At 41.6% G+C, this 25,076-nt stretch overlaps 1 protein-coding gene across 8 annotated transcripts in view; it reads right to left on the bottom strand.

Annotated features, from left to right (window-relative positions):
* Positions 1-8,205: 8,205 nt before the first annotated feature.
* PRTFDC1 (phosphoribosyl transferase domain containing 1) overlaps positions 8,206-25,076 on the bottom strand; it is a 101,360-nt gene continuing 84,489 nt past the window's right edge. For 4 of the 8 annotated variants that reach the window (XM_042230535.2, XM_027976629.3, XM_042230536.2 and 1 more), the window contains 6 exons: positions 18,044-18,061; positions 16,623-16,705; positions 16,124-16,170; positions 14,000-14,050; positions 11,946-12,022; positions 8,206-9,506 (listed from right to left, as the gene is read on the bottom strand). In XM_042230535.2, the coding sequence (XP_042086469.1) occupies positions 9,459-9,506; positions 11,946-12,022; positions 14,000-14,050; positions 16,124-16,170; positions 16,623-16,705; positions 18,044-18,061 (324 nt within the window). In that variant the 3' untranslated portion in view covers positions 8,206-9,458. Of the gene's footprint in view, positions 9,507-9,673; positions 12,023-13,999; positions 14,051-16,123; positions 16,171-16,622; positions 16,706-18,043; positions 18,062-25,076 lie in introns of those variants that run through there. The other 4 variants (XM_027976630.3, XM_004014225.6, XM_012188371.5 and 1 more) reach the window with 3 other exon arrangements.

Here is a 25,076-nt window from a genome sequence, read left to right on the forward strand (position 1 = left end):
AGGCAGACTGGGGGACATCACTCAAGACAGAAATATGCCCGTGGGACTCTGGACCTGAAAGAGCCTTTAGACATGGTCCAGCCACTGACTCATTTGGTAAGTGAAGGGCCAGGGGGCTCAAGGGTGAAACCACAGCAAAACCAAGGTCCACTTTCTCCACCTGCAGAAAAGAACAGACCAGGAGGTTCCCTGCTGGTCCAGTGTTTAAGCCTTAGCCTTCCAATGCAGGGGATCTGGGTTTGATCTCTGGTCAGGGAACGAAGATCCCACATGACTTGTGGCCTAAAGACCAAAACATTAAAAAAAAAAAAAGCAGTATTGTAACAAATTCAATTAAGACTTTAAAAATAGTCCACCTCAAAAAATCTTAAAAAGAGAGAACAAAACAAGTTAGAACCATTTGTCAAATACTCACTGAAGCCCAAATGCTGTGCTAATTGATGTCCTGGCAAAAATGTAACAGGAAGGAGACTGAAGACCCGATTCCTTCCCTCTCAAGGCTTACAATTCCCCTGGGGATACACATGATCCATAAAATTGACCACTGGTCGAAAGAGACCACTTGCCTCTTTCCTCAACTCTTCCCTCATGCATCCAGTCACAGTAAGAAGAGAGGAGACATGAGTTCAAGGGAGGATCAGGTGGAACCTGGGAAGGGCTTCTATTAACAGAAGTGCACCTGGCTTCCTTACTGAGGTAGACAAGAGAGCTGTGAATTTGTAGAGAGAAAGTAAAAAATGTGCAACGTGGAAATAAATACCTCTTGTGCTGAAGGATAAAGGAACCATCAGTGAGAGCCACCCACACAGGCAGCAAACAGGCTTGTCTGGCCGGCACGGAGAGTGCGTGTCCACAAGTGGGAAATGATGTCATGAAGTGAAACTGGCATTAAAAGCGTTTGTTACACCATAGGGCAGCTGGCCCTTAGGAATCTGCCCTGGTTTCATGGCGCTGAGGAACAAACTAGTCGTAGGCAACACCACGAGATGGGTCCATCACTACTGTAGCAACCCGGAAGTGACCTAATGGTGTCAGGAATGGTGATGGCGCTTCTCACTGTCATCCAGGCGTGATGCTGGGCTCACACGATACATTGAGTAAGACAGACACAGCCCTGGTGGGGGTGTGTGCTTTCCACAGGTGTGTTGAGTCATAGGCGTTCAGCAGAAAGTCAGCACTTTTTATGTCATTCAAAAGTAAGGAGGTCTAGCAATACTCAGCTGCGGTAAATAATCAGTGTATCTCATGGATGTCTAAATGTGTGAATAACGTCCTGGGTTCATCCTGCCCTGTCACCGACGCCAGTGGAGAGACAGGCCTCCACGCATCACTCTTCCTGCTCTGCTGGCGGGGAGGGGGAGAGTGTGTGGTGGCTGTCTTGTGTGGTACCCCCATTTCTAGATGTGCTGCCTCCCTGTAGAGGCTGCGGAATAAAAACTTCGCCTGCCACACAGCACTGGTATACAGGAGGAGTGTCAGATGGCTGCTGTAACACACTGTCCACGTTCCGTGACTTAAAACAATACAAATGTATTATTTTGCAGTTCTGGAAGCCACAAGTTCAAAACAACTCTGATCAGACTAAATCGAGAGGCTTCTTTTTTTCAAAGAAAACATGTATTTAGTTGGCTGCTTTGGGCCTTAGCTGTGGCACTTGGGATCTTCATTGTGTCCTGTGGGCCCTTACATTGTGGTACATAGACTCTCTCCCATGCGGCGCGCACGGGTCCACGTGGAACCCTAGTTCCCTGACCAAGGATCAAGCCCAAGGCCTTTGCATTGCAAGGTGGATTCTTAGCCACTGGACCACCAGGAAAATCCCCAAGGTGTTTCTTTTAGAAGCTCTAGGGGACAATCCATTTCCTCACTGGTTCCAGTTCTAGAGACATCCTCCATTTCTCGGCTCATGGCCTCTTCCTCCACCTTCAGAGTCCGCAGTGGAGCATCTCCAAATTTCTTTGCCTCTGACCTCCTCTTCTGCCATCATATCTTTCTCTGAGTCTGACTCTTCTGCTCGTCTCTAACGAAGACCCTTATGATTACAGTGGCTCCACCTGAACAATCCAGGATAATCTTCCTGTCTTAACATCCTTAATTTAAAATCAGCTGCAAAGTCCCTTTTGCCACATGTGGCAATGTACTCACTGTGGGCGTGAGGGCGTGGATATCTTTGGGGGACCATCATTCTGTTGATGGCACTAGGAACAGATGAACTGCACGTCACACAGACATCAGCACTTCCTTCTAGAGCCCTTGCTCACCATGTGACTTTGCCTAGATTGTCTTCCTACTGAACACCTCTGCCCTGAACCGTCTATACATTCAATGACATCTGACTTCACCAAGAGGCCTCTCTGTATGGGAGCAGCTTTAGCAACCTGGACTCAGAGAGAAGCCCAGTAAACATCTCAAGTCATCTCTTTTTCTCAAGTTAATTATAAGTATCTTGACGTTTGCTATTGCCGATAGTTTACCAGTTTTCTGTTAATGAATTTTTCCTCACAGCTACACAATGAGGAGGCCTATCTGTCTCTTCTGGGTTAACAGATGAATAAAAGCAAGGCCTGGAAAGGACTGGCTGGGCCTGAAAGTAGAGCTCAGTGATACAGAAGTCAGAATTACTTGGGTTTGGAATTTTGGCTTCAGCATTTCATGCCTTTGCCTCTAACTGAAAGAGTGGAACCTCAGGTCTATCTTGCTTAAGTTACAGCTTAGAGTTACGAGATCAAAATTCTTTTGTCTTCTGTTGGCACAAGCTCTTTTTATGGGTTTTGAACAAAGCTGTGTGACCCCGGGTAAGTGATTTAATCTCTCTGGTACTCATTCCCTTATCTCTAAAGTGGAGATGCCAATTCCTACCTCTGAGTTTTGTGCTAAGTAATTACACTGAGTTACTGTTAAGTTCTTGCATAGCCCTTGATCACAGTGTGTGTGTGTGTGTATGCTTAGTCACGTCGAACTCTGTTACCCCATGGACTGCTGCCCACCAGGCTCCTCTGTTCATGGGATTTTCCAGGCAAGAATGCTGGAGTGGGTAGCCGTTTCCTCCTCCAGATCTTCGTGGCCCAGGGATCAAACCCGAGTCTCCTGCGTCTCCTGCACTGGCAAGTGAGTTCTTTACCCCTTTGCCACCAGGGAAGCCTCACGATAGTTGCAGCCAAATCTTTCATGAAATGTCAACACTCTCAATGTCTGGGCTTGAATCTTTCATGAGATGCTTTGTTAGGCTCATGACAGATCTCTTTTGAATTCAATTATAAGGATTTGTGCAATCACTCAGTAGCTATATACTATTAGTCATTTTCTCAGGCTATTGATGATATTCTTCACATAACAGAGCCAAAATTCTTACTACAAAAATTACATTGATTTCTTTTTCCAGTCAACCAGTTCTGTCTTTCAATATTAGGAGATTAGATAAATCAGAGAAGTTTTCATTGAAAAATCTTACAGATTAGTAAGTTATCTGTTTTGTAATTTATTTGGTATTATTTCTAGTATATGTAGTATATATATGTAACTTTTATATATATATAACTACATATATATATATATGTAACTGTTCATCTTGTTACATTTAAATCTTATTGTGTTTTTAAGGACCCCTATCCTTAATCACTTTTTTGGCCAAATTATTACACAATTTTTTCATATAAAAATGGAAATACTAAAATGAATTTACCTCTATAGGTTGTTTGTCAAGAAAAAAATATTTTATAGATTTTTATGTTTCAAACTTAAAGCACCTTAACAGAAATAAAACTGCTCTTTCAAAGTCTTCTTAATTTATTCCAGATACTGTCAGCGGGAAGACATGCATTTCTATCTCTGTAATCAAGGTGTGCTACTGTGCTATGCCTGCTGTTCTTGTCATCATCTCATATTTTCCCATGCGGCTAGCTAGTACTTTGTAATCTTTAAGAATCTGTGCAAGCAGGCATACATTCAATTATGCATTATGACGACTGAATAGTCAGCTCCTTCACTAATCTTAGTAGTAGGGAAATGAGGACACATTGTCTTTCTGTGGCAGATCTCATCTTCTGGTTTCTGAAAGTGGCCACAGCAACATATATGCCATCTCACTTGATTTGCTCTCTTTTTGGCGGCACCATGTGCCATGGGGGATCTAGTTCCCTGACCAGGGATTGAATCTACGCCTCCTGCATCGGAAGTGAGGAGTCTTAACCACTGGACTGGACAGGAAAGTCCCTCAGTTGATTTTCTTACAATATGATGTTGCTATTCTTTTCCTTTTTTAAAGAAAGAAATCATATTTTATTTATTTATTTGGCCGTATCTCATGGCTTGTGGGATCTTAGTACCCCCAACAGGGTCAAACCCAAAACTCCTGCAGTAAAAGCAGGAAATCCTGCTATTTGTCCCGAGTGGTGGTGATCTGTGTTCCCTCCCCTTGAATGCAGGAAAATCCCTTTATCTGCTTTGACTCACAGAACATGATAGTAGCGAGCCTGTCACATAAGCAGCGATACAGCATCCACCTGCTTTTGTCTCTGCACTTGCCTTGGGGACCTGGCCGCCATGTTGTGAGGAAGTCCAAACCACATGGAGACACCACACAGAATTCCAGCCTTAGCTGAGGTTCAGGCTAAAGGTCAACATCAACCACCAGACAGGCCTTTAGATCACAGCTACCCATAGAACTTTCTGCAATTATGGGTATTTTCCATTTGTGCTTACTATCATACGAGGCCATGGAGCAACTACAATGTAGTTGGTGTGAATGAAAAGTAAGTCTTAAATTTAACTTCAGTGCATTTAAATTCAAGTAACTGCATGTGGCTAATGGCTGCCACACTGGACAGATGAGCCCTCAGCCTTTGCATCTTCTTGCAGAAGCAACCACCATCATGGAGCAGAAACGAGCCTCTACTGGGCTCTCTCCACACTCCTAGCTCTTGGAAGCATACAAGATAAGAAATAATTATTGTTGGTTTAAGCCACTCAGTTTTGGGGTGATTTGTCATACAGCTGTTGATAATGAATACACTCTATTTTGCCTTTTTTTTGTTCTCTATAGCAAATAAAGATATGCAAGCCTCTTCCATCTTGTGTGCTTGCGTGCGTGCGTGCGTGCGTGTGTGTGGCTGTGCTGGGTCTTTGCTGCTGTGAGTGGACTTTCTCTAGTTGCAGCAAGTGAGGGCTACTCTCTGGCTGTGGTTTGAGGGCTTCTCACTGCCGTGGCTTCTCTTGTTGCAAAGCATTGGCTCTAGGGCTCAGGCTTCAGTGGCTGGGCAGAAGTAAGAAGTCTTAACCACTGGACTGGCCAGGCTTAGCTGCTCTGCGGCATGTGGGATCTCCTAAGACCAGGGATCCAACTGGTGTCCCCTGCACTGGCAGGATGATTCTTACCCACTGCACCCCCAGGGAAGCCCCCACAAGCTTCTTCCACCTTTCAAAAGCCATCTAGTTATGGTTTCTCTTCAGAGCCAGATTTCTTGAACAAGTTGCCTACACTTCACCATCCTTACTCATAGCTTACTCATTAGTCAACACCCACTAGGCTCTGGATATGGATGAGGTCACAGTAACATTAGTTCAGGCTTATTCCTCTCACTTGGAAAATGTGGTACTCCAGCACCCATCCCATCTTTTTCCCTACCTACTTCTGAGTAAATGTCACTCTGGCAGAAAAAGCCACCTCAGGCTTGCCTGGTAGCTCAGCTGGTAAAGAATCTGCCTGCAATGCAGAAGACCCCAGTTCAATTCCTGGATTGGGAAGATCCTCTGGAGAAGGGATAGGTTACCCACTCCAGTATTCTTGGGCTTCGTTGGTGGCTCAGACGGTAAAGAATCTGCCACAATATGGGAGACCTGGGCTCGATCCCTGGGTTGGAAAGATCCCCTGGAGGGCATGGCAACCCACTCCGGTATTCTTGCCTGGTGAACCCCCATGGACAGAAGAGCCTGGCGGGCTACAGCCCTTTGGGCTGCAAAGAGTCAGACATGACTGAGCAACTAAGCACAGCAGTCAGCACTCCTGGATGAGAAATTGCTGACAACAAACAAAAAATGCACTCTTTTCTGGTAGACTAGTAAAAGATACCCCTTTAAGACACCCTTACCTGAAGCCTGACACAGTCCCAGGGCGAACAAGTGGAGTGTGGGTGGATTTCAGCCCCTTCTCCCCGCAACCCCTGCCCCAGGGCCAGCCATCCTCACCCAGGGCACCCGCATTGTGAACGGCATGATCCAGGTGACTGCTACGTTTCTGGGGCACCCAGAGCTTTCTCACATGTGGCCATCAACACTCATGTCATGGGGGTGCTCTGGCCCCTTGTGGACACCTGTGGCTCATGAAGTCTCTTGAGGGGAAATCTCATGAAGCACCCTGGATGTGGATCCCCTTCCCAGCCCAAGAGCTCCCCCAACTCTTCCCATCCCAAGAGCAAAATCCTTGGGATCTTCAAAGGGAGATGTCTTCCTAGGACTCCTCCCTGTGGCAAAGCTGCACCAGGATCCTCGGTGAAATGCAGGGACCCACCCGGCTGCCCCACTGTGTAGCCTGAAGACTACTAGGAAAACAGCTCTTCCTGCTGGCATCAGATCCACTCATGGGGCATGACTGGGGCCATGGGCCACGCAGCCCTCCCTACCGCATCGTCCTTCCTTACTCTGTACACCTTCCAGCATCAACTCCCAGAGTCCCTCCTGTGATTCTCTTTTCCCGTCACAGAGCTTGCTGGCCCACCAGGCCTCAGATGTCATCAGGGGACCCAAAGGAACTTTATGATGGTAAACTCCCAAATACTATTTTCTGCCCAAATTAGCCAGACATCTGGGTGGAGAGTGTGGTTTAGGGTTTCAATTTCCTAGAACACAGTAACTAGATTACAAAAATGGGGCGATATTTCCATGAAAGCAGGCCTTCAGAAGTGGGATGGGTTACCTTCTGTCTCCGCTGGGCAGATCCAAGTTCATGGCACAGGAGGCTGAGGAGGCGGCTGTGTTCAGTCTCCGCAGGCCTGAGACACGGCAAAACAATTACCCAAAGATATCCAAAGGTTAAAAACAATAAAATTCTGTAAAGCAATTATCCTTCAATTAAAAAAAATAAATTAATAAAAAAAGGACAGATTAGGATCTGACCCTCACACAGTTCAGCTTGGGGGTACCTGGTTCTATATGCAAAATGTTCCAGTTCAGTAAGGGCCAGTTTATAACAAAGGGTTCTGATCTGTTTCAAAGATCCCAAAGTATTAGTAAGTATGTTGATTGTAACCAAATGCAAATTTTTCCAGGGAAACATGCCACACACTTTTCCCCCTTATTACTCAGCTTTGGGACACTAAATTAATAAATTCAATGGTTGTTAATCAGATGATAAGCTTTTACATTTTTGGTCTAGGTTGAATAAACTCAGTGGTACTAAACAGATTAGAGTTTTCAAGAGAAAAGGAAATAATTTTCTTCCCAAGATGACGTTCTTGGATACCACTGTCAAATGTTGTCTGACTGGAAAACATTTCAGGAATGATTACCTTTCTTGTGTGTTTAATGAATTTTTCTTTTTCAGTATTAACTCTCATAATTCCTTCTCGAAATCTTGTGAAGTAGATCAATTCCCTTTCTAATCTGAATAAACCTACAGTCCTCAAAAATGATACTGATGGTTACTAAAATTTAACATTTTCAAGAAAATCTTTCAATCATACATACTTTCTGGCTAATTTTATATTTAAAATCAAATATCTTTAGATTTTCCTAGGTCCTCTGATATAAATGTGGCATAGTGGGAAATTATATGTAGAAGATTCATGTTGATAGCTCAAGAAACTGGCCAGTTAGACCGAATTTTCAACCTATAACTTGGATACCGATTCTTCTGCAGAACAAAGCTAGAAAGAATTCCCTCTGCCTGCTGGCCCCTTGGGATAACTGGGTGTGGTTTATTTTCTTCTCTGACTGGAACAAAGATATGCAGGAAAATCTTCTTTCTACAACTCAAATTCCTTGTTCTTACAAACAAGCTTAAGAAGAGAGAGGGGAAAAAAAGCAGCAGATCAAGCCTGGTTTAATCGTCTGCTTATATTGGTGCACATACTGGATTTTTTCCAGGTTAACAAAAATAAAGCCACAGGGAAGACGTATGCAGCCGTATATTTAAGCTACTGGCTCACACACAGTTTATTGGCTGCAAGTACATAAAAGATATGAAGGCGGAAGAAAAACAGTAAGCAGTTATGAGACATAACAAGTTTTCTTATTCTTTATTACTTTAAAGGAAGCTGGAACTCGATAACAATACACCACATACAGTTCAGAACCAAACAAAGGCTGCTTAGTTATTTATTTTGCATTTGCTCCTTTAGGAAGTGAGGAAAAAACAGCTCTACTGGCACTCAAGTTTATTTTCAATTAAAATCCCCATAAATTAGAAAACCTCTCATAAAACAGTGGAAATGGAAAAAAATGTTATTCAGAAAAAAACTTTTAAGTATCCTAGTTTTCTGTAGCGCACTGGGTTATGTGATCAGTCTCATAAGGCCACTTAAGAAAATTATTCAGCCTCTGTATTCTTTTTTTTTTTTTGTATTCTTCTTTAGGATAATACATAATAGTGTCTGGCCCTCTGACGGAAATACAATAACAATTTATACTTTCCCAGTTTCAAGCACTGAAAACACCTTCCCCTCCCCCCACAATTTTGCTATTTGCTCATGTCTCAAACGAATAAATGAGTGCTGCTGAGAGACTAGGGTCCTTGCTGCCATTGTGTTTTTTCTATTTAAAATTCAGAGTATTAAACACACTTGAGTACATCCAAGCATACATGACATACCGTTATCACATACCGGAAGCTCCAATCCAGAGCACTGGGCAAAGGCCCATTTCATAACATCATTAAGATGCACTGAACGCTGCTGTTCAGAGAGGCTTTGTCAAAGCAGATCATAATGGCCTGTCGGAAGTGTGCAAACAGAAATTTATATTAAATTGTCCTTTTCCTCCTTTATTAGTATGGAATCCAGCTGCATTTCTAGAATATGGGCTCAGAGGTTCACTGAAAAGGCTTTCAGGTTTTAAGATTGTGAAATAGCACCAAAATGAAGTACTAAAAAAAAAAAAACTTAACTGAAAAATATTTGAGTAAGTAGGTGCGGGTATAGTAATCAACCATAATGACTTTATCAAAACAAAAGAAGGAGTTTCTCAGGGGTGTGAAGGTGGACTGAACTTGTGAGTCACAAGGTGGAGTGTTTAATTTGGAACAAGTCAAATAAAAGCATTGCTTTCTTTTCCTTAAAAACCTTTGGGACTCTCTATGTTCTGTTATAATCTCAGAAAAGAAAGCTCGTTCATTAAAAAAATTTTTTTTTCCATTTTAAGTCCTGCTGAGTGAAGATGCCTGGGAGACAAATTTTACATGCTGGCTTCCTGAGTGTAGTCGTTAAGTAGGATGTTATCTGGAGATGCGATGGCAAAATTTTACTTCTTTAGACTCGATATTTTTCTTTGCCGTGTTCATTGATCACACATATGTGCTGAAACAATAAAGGATTTAAATGCATCAGCCTCTTAACAAAATAAGAAGTGCAGAAAATGGGATGCAGTAATATCATCTCCTACTTCGTTACTCTTCATTTAAATACATATGAATTGGGCTGGCCAAAAAGTTCCTTTGGGTTTTAAGTAAAAATCAAAGATACAATTTTCGTTTTCACCAAGAACTTTATTGAACAACATATCTGTTGTTTTGTTCCACTACTTTCTGCCATTTTTCAGGCAACTTCACAACTCCGTCTTCCCCAAACTTTTTATCTTTCTGAGCAAAGGACTGTTGGAGGTGCCTTTTACAGCCTTCCAAGGAATTGTAATTTTTTTTTCCATGAAGAGAATTTTGTAACGACCAAAATAAATGGGCATCGAAGATGCAATGTCTGGTGAATATAATGGATGAATCAGAACTTCCCAGCTAAGCTGTAACAGCTTTTACCTGGTCATCAAAGGAACATGCGATCTTGCGTTATCCTGATGGAAGATTATGCAGTTTCTGTTTGAGAGCTGCTTTCAGTTGATCTAACTGGGTACAGTACTTGTTGGAATGAATCGTTTGGTTTTCCAGAAAAAGCTTATAATAGAGGATTCCCTGCAAATCCCACCATATACACAACATCACCTTCTTTGGATGAAGACTGGCATTTGGTGTGGTTGGTGATGACTCACTTTGGTTGCCCCCAAATCACTTCCATTCCATATTATTGTACAGTATCCACTTTTCATCTCCCATCACAATTTGTTTTAAAGACAACATTTTCATTATGTTTCAATAGAGAATCACATGTGGAAATATGGTCAAGAAGGTTTTTTGTTTTGCTAAACTTATGTGGAACCCAAACACCAAAGTGATTAGCATAACCAAGCTGGTACAAATGGTTTTCAACGCTTGGTTTGGATATTTTGAGTATGTTGGCTATCTCCCACATGGTATAACATTGATTATTCTCAGTTAATGTCTTGATTTGATTGCTATCAACTTCAACTGGTCTACCCGACCACGGAGCATTGTCCAGTGAGAAATCTCTAGCACGAAACTTTGCAGACTGCGCTAGACACATTTCATCAGTCACAGCACCTTCTCCATACACTGCACAAGTCTTTTTTTGCCTTTTGGTTGTGTCTTTACCTTTCTCGAATAAAACATAACCTGTCGACAATGTTGCTTTTTTCTTTCATCTTCAATATTAAAATGGCTACACAAAAATTCACCAATTTTGATTTTTTTAAAAAAAGATGCACATTGATATGACAGCTGTCACAATACAATCTACCAGAATTGCTTTGAATGAAGTTAAAGACAACCAAGCGCTGCTAGGGCCATCTTATGGAAAAAGATGAACAAACTTTTTGGCCAACCCAACGTGTATTTATTTGTGTATTATGTATATATATATACACGTATTATGTATATGCATCTACACACGCACATATATGTGTACACATGCAGATATCTGTAAAATCTAAAGAGACCCACTAAGACAAAAATTTCTTCCCTGTTTGGGTTTTGAGCTCTTTTCTGAACCTCGCTTTGTAGGTCTGTAAAGATACATACTGAGGGCTGTGGAATATAGGTAGTGGTGGAGATAGACGTATCCTACTGGTGAAGTTACAGCTTCTACAGTGAATAGAGAAACAGCTGTAGTAAACACAAATACTGACTTTTCTTTGATCCTTTTTGGGTAGCCAGAAATGTGTCTGAAGTATTTTGATGGCAAGCAACAGAAATGGCGCTGGGTTAACGTAAGCAAAGCGGTGGGGGGTGCAGGGGGCTATTGCTGGTAGAAGGCTGGGGTAGCTCGCAAAGGCAGAGGAACAGCAGAGTAGCACAGCAACTGGAAGCCAGATACAGGCTCCAGAAGCCAGCCCAGGCCTAAGCCCCAAACCCCTTGGTCTCTGTGGCTCTTGGTTTAAGTTTCTAAATCCTAGGGGAGAGAGACGGACTGGTCCACGTTGGGTTAGATGTTTATCTCCAGATCATTCAGCAGCGGTCAGGGTCACACACCTGAGGGTCCATGCCTATAGCCATTTCTCCCAAGGGGAAAGAGTTATGAGCTACAAGCCACTGTAATTGGAAACTTCTAGACCTCAAGCACTGACACTAAACAGTTTATTGAGTATTGTTAGTATGGTCGATGGAGACACAGTTGATGTTGGAGAAAACTCAGCATCAAGCTGTCTTTCTGCTTATTTCCTTCATACAAAATAGAGACAATCATAACTGCTTCCATCATCCTAACACCAACCTTGCTGGGCAGTGGTGGGAATTCACTGAGACTAAGAATGCCAAGTGCCCAGAACATTCCTGACACAGAAGACACTCAATAAATGGCAGTCATCATTATGCTATTTTAAAAATCTGTTACACTGGTATCATTGCAATGTTCTTGTAAAAACGGGGCTAGGGATTTGCACACAAGACTTACATTTAGATCTCTGAAGTATTCATTGTAATCTAAGGCATAACCCACCACAAATAAGTTTGGAATCTCAAATCCAGCATCTGAGCAGAGAGAGGAAGGGAAAAAAAAGAACACAATTTAAATAACAGAAATATAAAGCCACCGTAAGCTGCTGTTGGCACCTAACATGTGGGGACCTTCTATTAGGCAGAAGTAAGTGAGGAAAGTGACAAACAACGCATAAGATGAACCTAGTGGGACCTGGGCCAGAGTGACTACTCAGGCAGACAGGACAAACCAACAAACAGACAGTGAAAAATGACTGCGATCCTTGTAGACAAAGCTGAGAAAGGGCTCAGGAAGCCCCGTGGATACCAAGAAGTATGCCTGAGTCAGGCATATAGCGCTGCTTTTTCAAAGCAGAGAGTATCCAACGATATCATGCCAAAGGAAACACTGCAAGAAGCATGAAGTGCAGTTCAATCAGAAGGTGACCCTGTGCTGTAAGATGTGAACAGGGGAGCAGGCTGTTGCAATAGGAAGCCATCCTCCCACTGCATCCAGTGTCCTCAGCGGGATGAAGGGCTAGAAAGCAAAACCTGAGACAAGGTGAAAGGAGACGGGACTGTTCAGCTTGAGGAAGACATGCTGAAGGTTACTCTAATGCTAGTCTTTGAATCCTCAGTGCAGATGATAGCAATTAACTCTCTGTCTCCACTGAGGGCAGGATGAGAGTGTGCATCTGTGCTCAGGCGCTCAGTTGTATCGGATTCCTTGGGGCCCCGTGGACTGTAGCCTGCCAGACTCCTCCGTCCATGGGATTTTCCAGGCAAGAATACTGGAGTGGGTTTGCCATTTCCTTCTCCAGGGGATCTTTCCAACCCAGGGATCGAACCCACATCTCCTGCATTTGCAGGAAGATTCTTTTCCACTGAGCCACAGCCCATTAAGGTACTCAGGTTAAGTAAAAAAATGAATATATTGAAAGATGATTTTTATGGAAAAGGATTTTTTAAAAAGATTTTTTAATGTGGACCATTTTAAAAGCCTTCATTGAATTTGTTTCAGTATTGTTTCCATTTTATGTTTCGGTTTTTTGCCTGTGAGGCATATGGGATCTCAGATTCCCAACCAGGGATCTAACCTGGCGAAGTCTTAATCACTAGACCATGAGGGAAGTCCCTGAAAAGGATTCTTAAGGAACATGAAACAGTTCTTCTTCCTCAGGTTTTAAAAGTGAATAAATGTGCCTACAGCCCAATGATTTTTCAAATTCTTTCCAGTGTAGGGCAATCTTCTGCTAGTTTACTACAGTATTGCAAATGAGAGATGTACTTGCTTACTTTTACAAAACAGTACTTAGGCATAGCCAGTGGACTTACAGCACGGAGACAGGTACCTCTGTGGTTAACTACTCACCTCTTCATTGGTCCTTCTGATCAAGGATGCTTTCACAGGGAGAAACCAACTGGTTACTGCTCGCAGAAAGTGCTAGAGGGGAGGGACCTGTTTTCCTAAGCACTGCATTGTGTGTCACTGTTAGAAAGCCAGTTTGATCCCTCCAAACTGTAGGTTTCTTGAGAAAAATAATCAAAGAGGAGAAGCAGAGCAGAAGAAAAGGTGTCAGAAGATACAAGTGTCATTGAGCATAGAGGAAAAAGTCAACTATGAAAAAGGACCAAAAAGTACAAAGCCTCAGAAATCCGGGAAGAAAGACAAAAACACAAAGATTCTGAGCTAGCTAAAAGAATATTAGCAAATCCCAGGAACCCATGGTTGTAAAGATAATGATGACTTTACAGTGAGTAACGCAATCTCTACAATAGACATGGGCAGCTCAGACTGGGAAAAATTGGTTCCAAAGGTCAAACCTTCAAAGCTGTCATGGAGTAAAAGAATCTTGAGCCAGCAGGTCAGGAGAACAGCCAGGAAAGAGGTGACTGGTCTCTAGCTGGTGAGTGAGTGCAGTTCCTACCCTTATATTTGCAACTGCAGATGCTACTTACAGATGGAGCGCATAAGTAAAAAGCCGCGATAGTAATCAGATTGCCTGGGCTCAACAGTGACTGTACACTTACAGCTTTGTGACCCAGCAAGCTCTTTAACCTGGCTGTGTTCAGTTTCATCATCTGTAAAATGGGCACAGCAATAGCACCTACTTTAGAGAAAGCTGTGAGGATTAAACATGTTCATCTCTTTGTAGCTCTTAAAACAGTCAGACACACCAAAATCTCTATGTCTATGAGTCTTCTTCCCATTTTGTAAATAAGTTCATCTGCAACTTATTTTTTAGATTCCATATGTAAGGACCTACTGCATAGCACAGGGAACTATACTCATTACTTTGTAATAACCTATAAGGGACAAGAATCTAAAACAGAATGTATACAAATGGGCTTCCCAGGTAGCTCAGTGGTAGAATCCGCTTGTCAACACAGAAGAGGTAGATTCGATCCCTGAGTCTAGAAGATTTCCTGAAGTAGGAAATGACAATCCACTCCAGTATTCTTGCCTGGGAAATCCCATAGACAGAGGAGCTTTGTGGGCTACAGTCCATGGGGTGGAAAAGAGTTGGACATGACCAAGCATGCACGCATGTATCCAAATATATATGTATAACTGAAGCACTGTGCCGCACACCAGGAAATTAACATGACATTGTAAATCAATTACACTTTAATTTTTTTAATTAAAAAAAATTAATCTCTTACTGCTGCTGCTGCTGCTAAGTCGCTTCAGTTGTGCCCGACTCTGTGCGACCCCACAGACAGCAGCCCACCAGGCTCCGCCGTCCCTGAGATTCTCCAGGCAAGAACACTGGAGTGGGCTGCCATTTCCTTCTCCAATGCATGAAAGTGAAAAGTGACAGTGAAGTCGCTCAGTCGTGTCCGACTCTTCGCAACCCCATGGACTGCAGCCTACCAGGCTCCTCCGTCCATGGGATTTTCCAGGCAAGAGTACTGGAGTGGGTTACCATTGCCTTCTCTGAATCTCTTACTAGTGCTAGCTATTATTTTATTAATACTGTTGCTGTGACACAGGAAATTTGTAACTAGTTGGATATCTCTGAAGTACATGTCTTTTAACTTCAGTTGAAATTTTCTCTATGTAGTATCTTAGATTATATCCTTAGAAGATTTCTGTTTATTAACCTTGTCCGACCCTAACTATATTCAGATTATATTCCCCAAACCAGTAACTAGACAGGAACATGTTATTGGGTCTATCTGGCCAGAGCTAACATTGTCTAGATTTAAGACATCCACCCAGGAATGCAACTTGTTTTCAGAATAAAGAACCACTGGTTCAATGTCATTGGCACATTACCCATCCATAGCATGCTTCTTGTGCTAATGTTTGTTCAGCTTGCTGATGAGAACTGTAGCCAAATTATCCCAGTGCAAATGTAAGTTATAAAAATCCAGCAGAAGTCTGCCTATGCAAGTGAAAAAAAAATCGCCTCTAGTGTTAGAATAATAAATAATCAAGCAGCTTGTTTATCCTTTCTGGCATTACAACTATTCGTATCCTGGGGAGGATGGAGGAAACTGCTTTAGATGAGAAAACTCCTTGAGAACACATGTCTGAACTGAAGTGTGAAGATGGTATCTAGAGATACTTGCTCTAGTTCTCTGTGTGGTTATATTTGTGTTTGGAGGTGGTGGGGTAGAGTCTCGGATTTCCCTTTGTGTGCTAAAATTCCAATTTGCTGAAGGTCAGCACTATGCATTGTCTGCTCACAGTTCCTGGAGATGGTAGAACCCTTCAACCTTCCCAGTGCCTCTCTGTATCCAGCAGAGAAACAGAGAGGACAGACAGGTGGGGACAGAGGTCAAGGCAGGAATCCCGTGCATCCAAGGCAGACGAGGATTGGGGGGTCACATCTCCCTCCAACCCCCAAACTGCATGTTAGCTGAGCTCTTAGGAATGAAAGTGCAAAGATTTTAGAAAAACCTAAAAATAAAAACATCCAATATATACAACAGAATTCCTGGGAAAGGTGTAATTAGAAAATGAAAACCCCGGGTTGTAGAGGGTTCTATTGCTGGAGACATAGAGCATTTATGGAACCATCAAATCTTTTATAGCTTCCGTTTCACATGGAATGCTGACAACTAGGAAATGAAAGAGTCTTAAACACAAAACACCACCACTAGCCAATAAACAACCGACAACCACCCCGCCCCACCTCAAACACTTACAGTCAGGTCTAAAGCCATCACTTCTAGGCGTTCTCTTCACCAACAAACTACCATTAAAAGAAAAAAAAATGTTTCAGTGATCCAGATAAAATGTTTGTGAATTACAAATAGAAGTGAACATCATTAAAATATATATTTCAGGCATCGGCACAGCCCTTGAATTCCTTCCTATGGCTCCTTATCAGTGAGATTCTGGATAAAAGGGAGGGAGAGGGGCGTGGGCACTGGGGCTCGGCCAGCTGCTCCTGGAAACAGCTAACAGAGGCATTGGAAAAAGGGGCTCAGATACACAGCAAAGCACGTCCTCTCCCCCTTCCTCTCTCTCAGGCTAGCTGTCAAGTGGGCTGTTTGTTCAGTGTGGTCAAACCCTAATGCCCTAGGGCAAAGGGTTAGTGGTTTGGAATGGGCTGCATTCTTTGGAACTAGCTTCCTGTGTTAGCATCCCTCTTGGGCAGATTTCGAAAGACAGAAGCAGTGATGATGTGAATGTGGAGCTCACCTGGCTACCTTGATCTTGTTGGGCTTGTACTTCTCTATGCTACTGAGCAAGGCTCTCATGGTTCTCCCGGTTCCAACAACATCCTTAGAAAAGAGGACAGACAAATTCAACCGGATGCCTTTGGGCTGCATTAAAAGGCTTTTCATCCAGACAGATGAGTGTAGTCCTTATTAACAATGCATCATAATTAGAACTGCCATCAAATTAGGAGTCCAAGTAGGAAGCAGAGCTGGTTATATTTTTTAGACAGGTGCCTCTTTCTGGAAGCTGGGTTTGGGGGGAATATGTTGGTGACTTGTTTCCTCCTAGAATCCTTGAGCTGTGTCGAAAGGCTACATTCAGCGTCTGGAGAGCATGTGGGGCTCTTTATCCAGTGCATTTGGACCGTGCATGCGCATTCAAGGAGTAAATTTGGCCCCGAGGTAATGTAACACAACACGGGGCGCATGAATTTTCATGGACATGGGATGCACGTCTGAATATGCTGAAGGGACAGATAAACGCTTCCCCCTCTCCCCCTTCATGTACTCTCCCCACTTAATAGGAGATTCGATGGCTGGGAAGTGAGATGTATGTGGACAGCAGCTGGTGACAGCCTGCGAGCTCTGAGGGCACGAGGCTACCGTGAGCAGAGGCTCACCCTGGCTGATGAGCTGCTGCACAATTAGAGCACAATGGGCAGGCGACATTGATTGTTTGTGGGACAGAAATCAGCTGTCGGGAGCTGATTATCCAAACAACAGGTCTGAATTTAGCCAGGGTCGGGCAGTGCCTTTAGCTGGAGGGTCTACTTCAAGGGTTTTGTCTGAGCCAGAAAGGCACATACATATGGCACACCCAGGCAACTGTAACAAAAGCGCGACAAAAACAGCTTCCCTGAATTTTTGCCAGCTGGTAAGACAGGCCTGCTGGGCTAAAGGACCCGTTATTTCTCTTTTCTTTTTTTTAAAAAACAAACAGAAAAACAAATTAAATTAAATTATAGCTTTCCCCTGGATAGCAAATTTTTACACTGATTCTATTTATGATTTAGATGCTGAAGGGAGGATTGTTTCAAGTCATTAGAGGTCATTAGCAAGAACACGGAATTAAGGGTGAGGAGAAGCCAACCTTGGTTTCTCTATTAAAAAAATTTGGTTCTGTGGGCTAGTTTTCTCTTCTGTGAAAACGTCTGATTCACAAATAGATCTAAGAACCAATTTAGACATGGGTGGCATTAGATACAAAAGGATAAAATACCACACAACTATTATTGCAAAGCTTCCATTCTAAGTTATTTCAAGCCAAATTCTAGTTAACTCCTATTCTGTAAATTTTGAGAAGTCCGCATACAGTGGGCATTCAATAACAAGGTCTATATTTAGAAACTCAATATTAGATTCTTTCACCTTCCAAGTATGGATAAAGAAAAGTCAGCTTACCTCAACAATGAGGACATTCTGAAATTAAAACAAAAAAACTATTTAGAATATGATGCAAATCTGGCTCGTAAGATAAACACATATTTTGCTTGGAGTTAGAATTTCACAGTTAACTTTAGCTGGTCCTCCACCACCCATCTAACCCAAATACTTGGAGATAATCCAGGACTTCCAGATTTATCTTTCCAGTTTCGCTGGACTCACGGATGGTGCAATGTTGGTATCTATACTCAGGTTAGTGTTGTCCTGTGCTTGGTCACTCTGTCATGTGTGACTCTTTGCGACCTCATGGATTGTAGCCCACCAGGCTCCTCTGTTCATGGTGATTGTCCAGGCAAAAATACTAGAGTGGGTTGCCATGCCATCCTCCAGGGGATCTTCCCAACCCAGGGATCAAATCCAGGTCTCCTGCATTGCAGGCAGATTCTTTACGATCTGAGCCATCAGGGAAGCCCAAGAATAATGGAGTGGGTAGCCTGTCCCTTCTCCAGGGGATCTTCCCCATCAAGGAATCGAACCAGGATCTCCCACATAGAAGGCAGATTCCCCAGGGAATTCTGGTGAATTCCCAGATTCACCAGGGAAGCAGGCTGATTTTAGATCCTTCACCTGTCTGCAGAACTATCCATGTCATCCCACTGCCGTCATTCTGGCAAGTGACCCCCCTGAGTCCTTTGGGATACAAAGCTCAACACATTTCCCAGATAAACAGCATTGTTAATGGACACAGCACTGGGCAGAAGGATCCTATATTCAGCGGGGACACCCCTACACCAGTGTAGCCACCACAATCACCAGGGATCTGGTATTTACTCTTGGATTTTCAAGCCCAAAGAAAGGGAGGTGCTTGGTTTATATTTTTAGTGATGTGGTTACAAGGCATCCCTCTGCTTCTCCCCTAGGAACACAGATTATGTTTTCTTTTAACTTCTTGAATGATACCTATTCTCCCCACCAAACTATAAACTCTGCAAGGGATGGAAGGAATCACATTTTTCTTGCTTACTTCCATAGTCTCAGCCACTAGCCCAAATACTGCAAACAGATGCTCAGTAATTATTTGTGAATGACGGAACAATAACTAATCATACTTATTAATGACAAACTAACCAATAAGTGGATTTGTAGTCACATGTCAATATTGCCCCATCAAATTAAAATATCACCGTGTTAACATGCTATTTCCGTTTAAAAAAAAGGTTTGGCTATTCTCCTCAATGTAGTGATGTCTTTCTTTAGATAACTTTTCATTTATCCCTATGATTTATACACTACTTTAAAAATTCTATCAAACCATACACTTTGGTTATGTCTCACACAAAAGAGATCTAAATAATGAAAAAGGGAACCAACCAACCACTCTGTTAAATCTCTACTATACTACCTTATATGTCAACTGCATTCTTAGGTGGAATATCTTTCTGGAAGTGTTTTTCTCTCTAGTATTTTTATTTATTAAATTCATGAAAGAATCTTAATTTTATCATTAAAATATAAGATTATTTTGTCTGTTTTAAAAATAGGTCATGCCCACGGTATACCCCATGGATCACACTGATGGAGAAGTCCCCTTGGTATCCTCAATGCGTTTGCTATATTATTAACCATCAATCCATCACAACTAGTTAGGATGTGCATTTTTAGTTTGATTGAGGCATATTAGCCAACCAGAACACTGGAAGAATACTTGGTTAATTTAACGTCCTAGTTCACAGTCTATTTTTGTTTCAATCTTACAATGAAAAACCTTTTAAAACCGTTAGTCTGCATTCTTGCCTAATTAAATGAAGTGCACTGAACATAATTAAATCTGTTTTTTGAAAGTTCAGAGCCTTGCAAAACAAGAGTCATTCTTGAGAAGATTAGCTTCAACTACAAGATATCTGGGAATTAGAATTCAGAGAGACATAAATCCAGAGATACAGTGTCAAAATTAATTAAACATATTTTAAAATCAAGGTAATGTATACACATATTTAAAATAAAATAGAAAAGTCTAAAAATTTTCTAGATATTGATGTGTTTCTAAGTGGTAAGAGTATTTCAAAATGCTTACATGTTTATATTAAAGTTATGGCATTTCCAAAATATTAGTTCATCTAACAAAAACTATTAGTGCATCTAACAAAAACAGTGGTTTTTCCAGTAGTCATGTATGGATATGAGAGCTGGACTATAAAGAAGGCTGAGTGCCAAAGAACTGATGCCTTTGAAATGTGATATTGGTGAAGACTCTTGAAAGTACCTTGGACAGCATGGAGATCAAACCAGTCAATCCTAAAGGAAATCAACCCTGTATATTCATTAGAAGGACTGGTGCTGAAGTTGAAGCTCTAATACTTTGGCCACCTGATGCGAAGAGCCAACTCAGTGGAAAAGACCCTGATGCTGGGAAAGATTGAAGGCAGGAGAAAGGGGAGAAAGAAAATGAAATGGTTGGATGGTATCATCAACTCAATGGGCATGAGTTTGAGCAAACTCTGGGAGATAAAGGACAGGGAAGTCTGGCATGCTGCAGTTCATGGTGTCACAAAGAGTCAGATATGACTTAGCAACAGTGACAACACACAAAAATGACAACAATCCTTTTCATTTTATTTTTTTCATTTTCTCCTAGTTTTATCGAGATATAACCGACATACTTCACTATGTTAGTTTAAGGGGTTCAGCATGGTGCTCTGACTTAGATATACTGTGAAATGATTACTGCTATGTTTAGTCAGTATCTATCCTTTCATGTAGATACAATACAAAGGAAAAGGGGCAGAAACTTTTTTCTTTGTGATAAGAACTCGTAGGGTTTACTTTCTCAAAATATCAATTTATTTTTAATTGGAGGATAACTGCTTTATAATGTTGTGTTGGTTTCTGCCATATCTTAGGGTTTACTCTTTTAATAACTTTTACCTATATTACTCAGGAGTGTTAACTAGTTATCATATTATACATCTGCAGAATTTATTTTTATTATAGTTGAAAATTTGTACCTATGGCCAGCTCCCATTCCCTGCCTCTGGTAACCACAAAGCTGATCTTTTTTCCTGTGAGTTTGGTTTTTGTTTGGTTTTATTATGTTTTAGATTCCACATATGGGTAAGACAACACAGAATTTGTTTTTCTCTGTCTCACTTATTTCACTTAGTATAATGCCTTCAAGGTCTATTCATGTTGTTGAAAATGGCAGGATTTCCTTGGATTTTTTTTTTTTTAATGGCTTAATAAAATTCCATTGTGTATATATACCACATTTATGTATTTGACAATAATTTATTTTTTCTTTTACTTTTTTGCTGCACCAGGCAGCATGCAGGATCTTAGCTCCCTATCCAGGGATCCAACCCATGCCCCCTGTAATGGAAGTTGGGGTCTTAACCACTGACTGTGAGGGAAGTTCCCAAAATTTCTTAGTATCATATAAACTTGCTACACATTGACTAGGCTTCTCAGGACAATTGCCCCAGTTGTCGTTCAAATGGATTTTTAATTGGAGAATAACTGCTGAACCATATTGTGTTGGTTTCTGCTGTATAACAACATGAATCAGCCATATACATACATATACAATATATTTCAAATGGCTTTTGTTGTAGCTGGCTTGGCTAATCTAAGAACATGCAATGATCTTTAATGTCCTTTAATTTAAAAGAGTCTCTTTTTCTGTACTTCTGTTTCTCTCTCTCACAACCTTATATATCATCTATTTACTATATTCTTTCACACTATCTTCCTTCCTTCCCCCCTGCCCTGATGTTACCTTGTTATGACTGTATCTTCTCATACAGGTTACATTCTTTCCCACTAAAAAGTCAAGTAGTATACTATATCTCTTTTTAGAGCTTGTTTACTTTTCTTGAAGTTCTTAATTGTTTTTCCTATCATAGTCCATTGTCTTATAATACTGTAATAACCCTTACTTTTTCCTGCCTTTTTTTTTTTTTTTTTTTCCAGGAAGCTCATCTTTTTAAAAATATTTATTTGGCTGCACTGGCTCTTAGTTGTGGTATACAGGATCTTCAATTTTCAGCATGGTATCTTCTTCTTCTTTTTCTTTTTCTTTTTTTTTCAGTTAAGGCATACAGACTCTTAGTTGGGGCATGTGGGATCTAGTTCCCTGACCAGGGATTGAACTTCGGCCTCCTGGATTGAGATCATGGAGTCTTAGCCACTGGATCACTAGGGAAAACCCATCCTAAGCTCTTCTTTCTTAGAAGGATTATAATGAGGAAAACTTTGACTAGTTATGGTTTAATTGTCTTTCTCAAAGGATTTTTGGAGGATCAAGAAAGCAAACAGATTGATAAAATCTGTAACAACAGAAAGAATTTCCTGTGTTATGAACAGTACTAAAAAAGTAAAATTATTTAGTAGGATCAAAAATGATGGGCAAGGGCTGCTACTGAATGGGGATTAAGCAGAAAATTAGAGTGTTTTTTAATTGACTTTACAGAGCAACCATCAGATATATATTTATCTTCCTTTATATAACATGAGCTATATTTTCAAATTTCTTTCATTAGTGGTACATGAATTGACTCCTGGATCTTTAGTGTCCTGCCTGTTGTGTGAAAAGCTTACCCTGAATGAGAGCAATGACTTTAATACCTTTGGAAGACTGGCTCTGCCTTGCAAAACAAGAAGTAGCCCAAGTGTAGATAGAAAGTGACTACCCCAACTATAGAAGCATTTTTCAATACTATCTAAGAAAACTTACCTCTTTACACTTTAGTGGACCAAGATTAGCAACACAAGAGAGGAAGATTAACCCATCTTTATACTATCAGTATATAACGTGGAAACTGCTATGTAGTAGGTGCTTAGTAAATGCCTGTGGAACAGTTCAACAATTCTGACCTCCCTTCTGTCTCCAGCTCATCATATACTCCCTCTATCTTTCTCCTTAATGACGTACAGTTCCTCCTTAACTGAGCTATCATTAAATGTCTTTTGCTTTTAATTTTGCATTAAGAAATCTTCTAAAGTTCCCATTTTCTTGAGTGGGCTGCCTTGGGAATTTTTTTTTTTTCCAGAACACACTGTGCCTCTTTAAACACTTCCAATCTGCTGACTCCCATCACTGAATCTGAGATGCTCGCCAGTTACTGTCGCAGTCATCTCATCACACCTAGCTCATTTCCTCCCAGAAAGCCAATGAAATCTGCAGCCTGGGAGCCGCAGGCAAGAATCCTATGGGGAACCTCCACAGCGTGTCCTATCTCTGTTATTTCATGATCCTGTTGGAAGCTCATCCCAGTGGGTTTCCTAAAGAAAAAGCAAGAAAGGAAGAAAGAGAAAAAGAAAAGAAAGCACAGACTGATGAAAATCAGAATGGTTTTCTTAAATACGTTATTCTTTTTAGTCTTTTAAAATGTAAAGCGACCAGCACACCACAGTCTAATCTGCAGCAATGTATTTTGGTGGCTGTGGCTGCGCCCCGCTGAGGGACAATGGCAGGAGTGATGGTGAGCTGAGCATGGATCCTGAGCTTGCGTGGGAGTGTGACTATAAACCCCACGGAGAAAGGCGCGCAGCCCAGCATTTCATGTGATAATTCACCAAACTGCCAGAATCATCAGTCACTGGGCGTTTACATGACTGTTCTCAGCCTAGTCAGATGCAATAGAAACGAATGACTTAAATAGTTCAGGCAGGCAAGGAGGAAATTTCAGCAGGTTCTGATGATTCATTTTTGGCATTTGATTAGAAACTTATTTGAGGTGGGGGGGCGGTGCAGTGGTAGGTCTCCTGAAATCTCGCACTTAACCTGCACATCTATGTTTGCCCATTGCCGGATTTGGGCCTGTTTCTGTGCATTTGGGTTTTATTCCACCCTTTCAGAGATTTCTCTCGAACATGAATAAAATCGCCTTGCTTTAATGGATACACACATTTTATGAAGTGCTAGGATTAAAATCAGAGGCATTTGTTTTTACCCTTTTCTAACTCTTTGCAACTCCATGCACTATACAGTCCATGGAATTCTCTAGGCCAGATACTGGAGTGAATAGTCTTTCCCTTCTCCAGGGGCTCGTCCCAACCCAGAGATCGAACCCAGGTCTCCCACACTGCAGGTGGATTCTTTACCAGCTGAACCACAAGGGATAGGAAAGACTAGAGATCTCTTCAAGAAAATTAGATACCAAGGGAACATTCCATGCAAAGATGGGCTCGATAAAGGACAGAAATGGTATGGATCTAACAGAAGCAGAAGATATTAAGAAGAGGTGGCAAGAATACACAGAAGAACTATACAAAAAAGATCTTCAAGACCAAGATAATCACAATGGTGTGATCACTCATCTAGAGCCAGACATCCTGGAATGTGAAGTCAAGTGGGCCACAATGAACAAAGCTAGTGGAAGTGATGGAATTCCAGTTGAGCTGTTTCAAATCCTGAAAGATGATGCTGTGAAAGTGCTGCACTCAATATGCCAGCAAATTTGGAAAACTCAGCAGTGGCCACAGGACTGGAAAAGGTCAGTTTTCATTCCAATCCCAAAGAAAGGCAATGCCAAAGAATGCTCAAACTACCACACAATTACACTCATCTCACACGCTAGTAAAGTAATGCTCAAAATTCTCCAAGATAGGCTTCAGCAATACGTGAACCATGAACTTCCAGATGTTCAAGCTGGTTTTAGAAAAGGCAGAGGAACCAGAGATCAAATTGCCAATATCCGCTGAATCATCAAAAAAGCAAGAGAGTTCCAGAAAAACATCTATTTCTGCTTTATTGACTATGCCAAAGCCTTTAACTGTGTGGATCACAATCAACTGTGGAAAATTCTGAAAGAGATGGGAATACAGACCACCTGACCTGCCTCTTGAGAAATCTGTATGCAGGTCAGGAAGCAACAGTTAGAACTGGACATGGAACAACAGACTGGTTCCAAATAGGAAAAGGAGTACGTCAAGGCTGTATATTGTCACCCTGCTTATTTAACTTCTATGCAGAGTACATCATGAGAAACGCTGGGCTGGAAGAAGCACAAGCTGGAATCAAGATTGCCGGGAGAAATATCAATAACCTCAGATA

Source organism: Ovis aries, chromosome 13 (genome assembly GCF_016772045.2).
Source record: "Ovis aries strain OAR_USU_Benz2616 breed Rambouillet chromosome 13, ARS-UI_Ramb_v3.0, whole genome shotgun sequence".
In the NCBI taxonomy this organism is placed as follows: domain Eukaryota; kingdom Metazoa; phylum Chordata; class Mammalia; order Artiodactyla; family Bovidae; genus Ovis; species Ovis aries.